The following is a 7,362-nucleotide window of genomic DNA, read 5'->3' on the forward strand; positions in this document are numbered from 1 at the left end:
TTAAAGGTCTAGAAAACATGACCTGTGAGGGAAGATTGAAAAAAAAAAACTGGTTTGTTTAGTCTGGAAAAGAGAAGACTGAGAGGGGACATGATAACAGTTTTCAAGTATGTAAAAAGTTGTTACAAGGAGGAGGAGGAAGAATTGTTCTTCTTAACCTCTGAGGATAGGACAAGAAGCAATGGGCTTAAATACCAGCAAGGGAGATTTAGGTTGGACATTAGGAAGAACTTTCTAACTGTCAGGGTGGTTAAGCACTGGAATAAGTTGCCTAGGGAGGTTGTAGAATCTCTATCATTGGAGATTTTTAAGAGCAGGTTAGACAAACACCTGTCAGGGATGGTCTAGATAATACTTAGTCCTGCCATGAGTGCAGGGGACTGGATTAGATGACCTCTTGAGGTCCTTTCCAGTCCTATGATTGTATGATAAGCTAGCCATCCCAAGTATCGCCCAGGGGGTCTGGGTAGGTTTCTACTCATGGCAGCTGGACCATGCTGCTTCTTGCCATGGCCATGCTTCCACAGTTGCACTACTATTTTAGCATGCTACTTCAAGCAGGGCAAGTATGAGTATGTCTGCATTAGCTGGGAATCAGACCCCTTACTCCAAGTGAAGACATAGGCTATGTGATCATCCAATTAAAGTCCCTGTCATAATGCATATACACCAAAAGGGCCAGAATTCACGTTCCACAGGCAACTGGTGTTTTCTCACTGCTGAGTTAGTGTTTCACTTTGCAACTTAACTAAGGTCCATTCAGATAAGTCTTGGGGGGGGGGGGAGGGTTTGGCATTAATTCTGTTATATTTAGCTATAATAAATTCCCATCATATGTCATCAGAATGGGCTTAACTCTGAGCACTGCTGCACAAGCTCCTATGACTTAAACAACAGGACTAATTGTATTAGCTGGTGGCAGGAGAAGGGATTTATCCAAGAGGCCAGGGTCATAGGTAGCAGAGTCCAGATGCTGGTTCTGGGACATGGACAGGCAGAGCCCAGCATAGACTCATAGGCTTTGGATCTATCTACACTACAATTAAAAACCCGTGATTGTGGGGCTTGGGTTAAGGCGCTGATTTATTACAATGTAGCTGTCTAGGGTTGGGCTGGAGCTTGGGCTCTAGGACCCTATGAGTTTAAAACTGCAAGCGACCCATGCCCCATGCTCCAGAGGAAGGTGAAAAACTCCCAGGGTATCTGCCAAACTGACGTGGAGGAAAATTCCTTCCCAACACCAAATATAGTGACCAGTCTCTCTTTATTTCCACACCTCCACCCCCACCGCTCCGGCAGCTTCCAAGTATTCCAGTACCTCATGTGTCGCTTCTGCTGCTTCCAAGAGTCAGTAGTCATCTCATATCCTCTGTAAACCAATCAATTGAAAACAGAATGAAAAGAGATTAAATGGAGAGATTGAGAAAGGAGTGATAAAATGAACAATATGAACTATAAGAAAGAAAATGTTCATAATCTGGGAACACTCTGAGGTTTTACATCTCTAGATAAAGAAGTGAGAATCATTATAAGCTATTCAGTTCCATACCATACCTGGATAAACTGATTTCCTCTTGAATCTGAAATATAACAATGGCATGGGATAAAGTCCACTGTGGGGGAAATTTCAGAGAGGACTGAACACTGGATGCTCAGCAAACCTTGAATAGTGTGCAAATGAGCCGCCTTTTTATCACAGTTACACTCTCTGAAACAACCAAACTGTCAGCAGGGAAATTTCCTTCCATCTGGGACATAATTCTTGTACCATCTGAGAATTTGAAGTTAGAAAACAAACAAGACCAATGCTGGAAAGATGGAAATCGAAAATATTGTGAGGACTAGAGTTTTTTGAAAAGCATAAAGAAAAGCAACTGATTTACAGATGTTTTCACAAGCACAACCACTCAATTTCAGTGAGCAGTATTTGTGTAGTGAAATAATTCCTTGTGAGAGGATGAGAAACACCAAACACTAGTATGGTATGTAGAGGTTGTAGAAGCAAAGCATGTGAGCTGAGAACATCAAAGTTGTTGGAGGGATACTAATGGCCAAGTCTCATTAAAATGAATGACTTTCAGTGTGAGTTGAGTGCACAAGCCTCTTTGCAAGTCCCAGACAAATATACTAAGATCAACGGATATCATAATTAAGATATAAGCATCTGAATAGAACTGAGGAAGACATAATCTGGCTCCAGAGCTCAGGGGCTAGAGCACATTTCCAATTGTATTTAGTCACCTAAAGATGCAGATAGGCACTTGGTGGAATTTACACAATCACCTAAGTGAGTTAGGCACCTAACGCCTCCTCAGCTCACTTGATGGGGTGCTCTGTCCCCCTCTAGTGGAGGCTAGGTTTTGTGGCGAGGCTGATGTGTTGTGATGGCCTTGCTCAACAGATGGCCTTGCTTTGATGTTCTTAGCCCAGGCAGTATAATCTTATGCTTTACTATCTGGACCTCCTAGATTTGATTCCTGATGCAGGTGTATCCAGCTGAAAAAATCACCATTTTTTGAGAAACGCTAATCCTTTAATAGAAAAAATAGAAATGTAGGAATGGAAGGGACCTCAAGAGGTCATGAAGTCCATTTCCTTCCCCTTCCCCCACCATGCTGAGGCAGGATTAAGTCTACCTGGATTATCCCTGATAAGGTGTTTGTCTAACCTGTTTTTAGAAACATCCAAAGCTGGGGATTCCAAGCCTCCCTTGGTGCCTGTTCCAGAGCTTAACTAGCCTTAGTTTTTCCCCCTAATATATCACCTAAATCTCCTTTCCTCCAAACTAAACCAATTTCTTCTCATCCAACCTTCAGTGGACATGGTGAACAATTTAACACTGTCCTCTTTATAACAAATGTTTACATATTTGAAGACTATGACCACAGCCCCCAATCAGCCATCTCTTCTCTAGACTAAACATTCCCAGCTCTTTCAAGCTTTCCTCGTCGGTCATGTTTTCCAAACTTCTTGTTATTTTTGTTGCTGTCTTCTAGATTTTCTCAAATTTGATCACATCTTTCTTAAAGTGCAGCAATGTGTGCAAAACTCCAGCTGAGGTCTCACGAGTGCTGCGTAGAGTGGAACAAGTCCTTCCTGTGTCTTACACAACTCTGTACCATGACATATGCCTTTTTTTGCCTCAGCATCACACTGTTGACTCTTATTCCATTTGTGATGCATTATAACTCTGAGATTTTTTTCTGCAATACTGCTGCCTAGCCTTCTATTCCCCATTCTGTATTTGTGCTTTCAATTTTTCCTTCCTAAGTGTGGCACCTTGCACTTTTCTTTATTGAATTTAATGTTCCTGATTTCAGACTCATCCCATTTATCAACATAATTTTGAAATCTAATCCTGTCCTACAAAGTGTTTGCAGCCCCTTCCAGTTTAGTATCATCTGTAAATTTTATAACCACATCTTCATCCAAGTCGTTAATGGAAATATTGAACAGCACCGGTCCCCAGGACAGACTCCAGTGAATATGTCCTCCCAGTCTGATGGTAAATCATTGATAACTATTCTTTGAAAAGAGTTTTCAACCACTTATGCACACAGTAATTTCATTGAGACTCTATTTCCCTAGTTTGATTATGAGACTGTCATGAAAGACTCTTTCAAGAGACTTAATAAAACCAAGACATGTCACATTTACTGCTTCCCCCATATCCATTAGGCCAGAAACTCTGTCAAAGAAGGAAATTAGATTGGTTTGAGAGAATTTGTTAATGACAAATCTGTGTTCTCTGTTACTCATCACCTAGGTTTGATGACTATTTTAGTTATACAGAAAATAAACATTGAAACCCAAGAATTTCCAAATTAATGTTCAAGAAATCCAGATATGCTAATTTCTAGAATTATATAAATAAGGCACCCAACTAACCTTAACTCTGTCCTGTCACAGAGTTCTGTAACTTCCCATAGAGTCAAAACACACTGAAATATTATGCATAGGTAATATTTGAATATTTTTATTGATTTTATGTAAATAATGGTCAGTCCCTCTTCCTTCCACCCATTATGTTTCTAACTGAAAATGTCTCCATCAGCAGACATTAAGATGGAGTGCATGAGTACATGTCAGTAATTTAGGGATAAATATATTACAAGGATGTTGAAATTTTCCCAAAATACACACAGGATATTCACCATTACAGTTAAAGAAAATCCAAACATCTTATGAGAAATGATGTTATGCTAGCCAAACAACCTTAACTCTGCCCTGTAGTGACACCAGAAAAAAAATGCAAAGGGTTTTTAAAAATCAGTGGGCTCAACAAAGACTAAAATGCTTTAATTGTAATTGAACAGTGTGTGCCTTCATTTAATTCATATTCTTTAAGGGAAAAGTTTTCTGTTCAGGAATTTCTTTAGGGCAGATTTTACCTCCTCATTTCTCAGGGTGTAGATCAGGGGGTTCAGAACTGGGGTGATAATGCAGTACATGAGGGTGGGTATCATATCTCTTTCAGAGGGGGAACCCGGAGAGGCAATCAGGTAATTACCAAGGACTGGCATATAGAAGAGAGACACCACGGTGAGGTGGGAGGCACAGGTGGAAAAGGCCTTTCTCCTGCATTCCAGGGAGCGGACCTTCAGGAGAAGGAAGGAGATGATGTAGAGGTAGGAGAGAAGTGTGAGGATGAACGGACTCAGCGCGATGCTTCCAGTTACAAAGTTGAGCAGGGCCAAGTTGAGGCGGATGCTGCTGCAGGCCAGGCTCAGCAGGGGCTTGATGTCACAGAAGAAGTGGTAGACGAGGTTGGGGCCACAGAAATGCACCTGAGATGTCATGACCGTGTGCATCAGCGCATGTAGGAAGCCAGTGGCCCAGGTGGCCGCTGCCAGGAACAGACAGGCCTGTGGGCTCATGAGCAGCCTGTAGCGCAGTGGGTTGCAGATGGCCACATAGCGGTCATAGGCCATGACGGCCAGCAGCACAGCCTCACTGCTGCCCAGGAAGTGGAAGAAGTGGAGCTGGACCAGGCAGCCTGCAAATGAAATGGTCTGCTGTCCCGAGAGGAAGCCGGCCAGCATCTTGGGCACGGTGACTGTGCTGTAGAAGATGTCCAGGCAGGAGAGGTTGCTCAAGAAGAAATACATGGGGGTGTGGAGCCGGGGCTCAGCCAGCACCACAGCTATGATGACCCCATTACCCAGCAGGCTGGTGACATAGAGCAGGAGGAAGAGAACGAAGAGAGGGTGCTGTAACACCAGTAGATGGGTCAGGCCCAGGAGGACGAACTCGCTCACCACTGTCTGGTTGTCCATTGCTGTGGAGAGAAGAGGGTAAAGCAGGAAAAAAGCAAACAGGCTAAAAATGCCATCCAGTGCCATGTCAATAGTCCCATTCCAAATGCAACGTGACTGGATGGAATCAAACACTTAGATGTGGTGTTTTCTGGCTGCATCTGTAAGTGCCTTCTGTACCCAGTCAGAGTAGTACAAAGAAGGAGAATAATTATAGAGCTCTGCATATTTTCATGATTCTGAGAGAGAGTGGGGTGTATATGAATGCAGAGAGACAACTAGTTCTCCTGATATGATGATCCACAAGGAGAGGCTTCCCCTTGTGGATGGTGGTTGGGATTTTAAAGCAGCCTAAGGGCGTTAGACACCCAAATGCCACTGAAAGTTAATGTGAGTCAGACACTTAACTCTGATAGGCTGATTTGAAAATCCTGGCCTCACAGGGGAGAAGGCAGGAACTTCCACTGGATTTTTAACATGGGGCTGCTTTTTCCATTCCACCATGGCGCAGGAAGAAATAGGGTCTATCTCCAGCACAACACTACTGAGTGCTCGGCACCTTTGAAAATCAGGCAGGTGCCTAAATATGGATTTAGGGTTAGGAGTTAGGAGACCACATCCTAATGACCTTACATATGAGGTTGGCAGCTAACTCCCATAGGTTCTTTTGAAACCTCAGTCTAGAAGACTGTTTTTATCTTAGTGCTTGTACGCTACTGCCTGTCACTGGCTCCTGTAATTGAAAATCTTGGCACTGGAACCAACTCCCTGAAGTCAATCAGATTGTCTGTCCAACAGACTGCATTGCATTAGTCTACACTATTATGGTAACCACTTTTTAAAAAATTATAAGGTATTTTGTATAAAGTATGCCTTGTTAGGTATCATTGGAAAAGTCATAATCTACTGAACATTACTGTCCTGTTGAAATATATGTATTACCATTGCATATAAAGTTATGAGATTTAGCTATAGGTTTGTTCCTGAAACATGTTGTGAGTCTGGGAAACACCCACAGACCAGCTCCTTGGAAATAACAATGGAACTGTGGACACAAGCCTTATGTGTCAAGCCTCATGTACACAAAGGGTGTTGTTGTCAGTTGTTGACTGTGTGTGTGTATTCTCTCTGTTCTCGCTGCATGCTGCACTGCCTCTGGCCAGATAGCCCATATGGCAGGCTCCAATTGAACTGCCCAATGATACCAGAAGAGCTGGTTTATAGCAAAGGCACCCAGCCAGCTTTACTGCCAATGAAGCACGGTCCTAGCTTCTTGGATCAATGTCTACAGTTACACTAGCACATGTATGCCCGTGACAATGGACCAACTCAGTCAGTGGTGGGACTTTCCACTCCCTCCTGGGCTGGACAGAGACACTCCCTCTGACACTCCATTTTATGCACCAGTCCAAACAAGTTATGTATTGCCCTCTGATGTAGCTAGTTACTGCCCTTCCGACATGGTCAGTTGCCAACTTCTGACGTGGTTAGTTACCACCCTTTACCTTGTATATACATGTTGGTTTGATCAAAACATCTCTATCCATCATGCTGCCATCTTGACCTCACCTTTAAGAGAGGTCAGCGTGGTCCTGTTTTCTTTGGGGATAACAGGTGTAAGCAAAACTTTACAATTCATATGAAGGATTGGATGCAGGGCACGTAGGCAATGGGGCTACCTAACCCTATGACACAGCAATGATTGTTCCAGCACCTGGAAGAGAGTATAAAAGAAGGGACAGTGACATCATCAACCCATTTCTCCTCCCCCACCTATACTGAAGGCAACAAGATTGTTTGGAAGACATAGAACCATTTGAACTGGGGGAAGTGGTCCTAACTGGAAAACTACATCCGAAGAAGTGGGCTGTAGCCCACGAAAGCTTATGCTCTAATAAATTTGTTAGTCTCTAAGGTGCCACAGTACTCCTGTTCTTTTTGCTAACACGGCTGCTACTCTGAAACCAGTTAGCACAGACTGCTGTATGTTTTGGGGTAAGAGAAACCTTATTGCATCAAATTTGACATAACCTGATAAAGTCCAGGAAATAGCTTGCATATTTTAATCTTTCAGTTCCTTTGGTAACCAATTCTGAATTTCTATGCT

The 7,362-nt window shown here is 43.0% G+C and overlaps 1 protein-coding gene across 1 annotated transcript; it reads right to left on the reverse strand.

Annotated features, from left to right (window-relative positions):
• Positions 1-4,343: 4,343 nt before the first annotated feature.
• On the reverse strand, positions 4,344-5,276 carry LOC113405436 (olfactory receptor 12D1-like). The gene has a single exon (XM_026646650.1). It carries the CDS (start codon positions 5,274-5,276, stop codon positions 4,344-4,346), a length of 933 nt encoding a protein of 310 aa, XP_026502435.1.
• Between the last annotated feature and the right edge of the window lie 2,086 nt (positions 5,277-7,362).

Source organism: Terrapene carolina, unplaced genomic scaffold, assembly GCF_002925995.2.
Source record: "Terrapene carolina triunguis isolate 2854851 unplaced genomic scaffold, T_m_triunguis-2.0 Scaffold36565, whole genome shotgun sequence".
Classification (NCBI taxonomy): domain Eukaryota; kingdom Metazoa; phylum Chordata; order Testudines; family Emydidae; genus Terrapene; species Terrapene triunguis.

Coding starts and splice junctions, on each gene's coding strand:
- LOC113405436 (XM_026646650.1), bottom strand. CDS start 5,276: ATGGACAACCAGACAGTGGTGAGCGAGTTCGTCCTCCTGGGCCTGACC.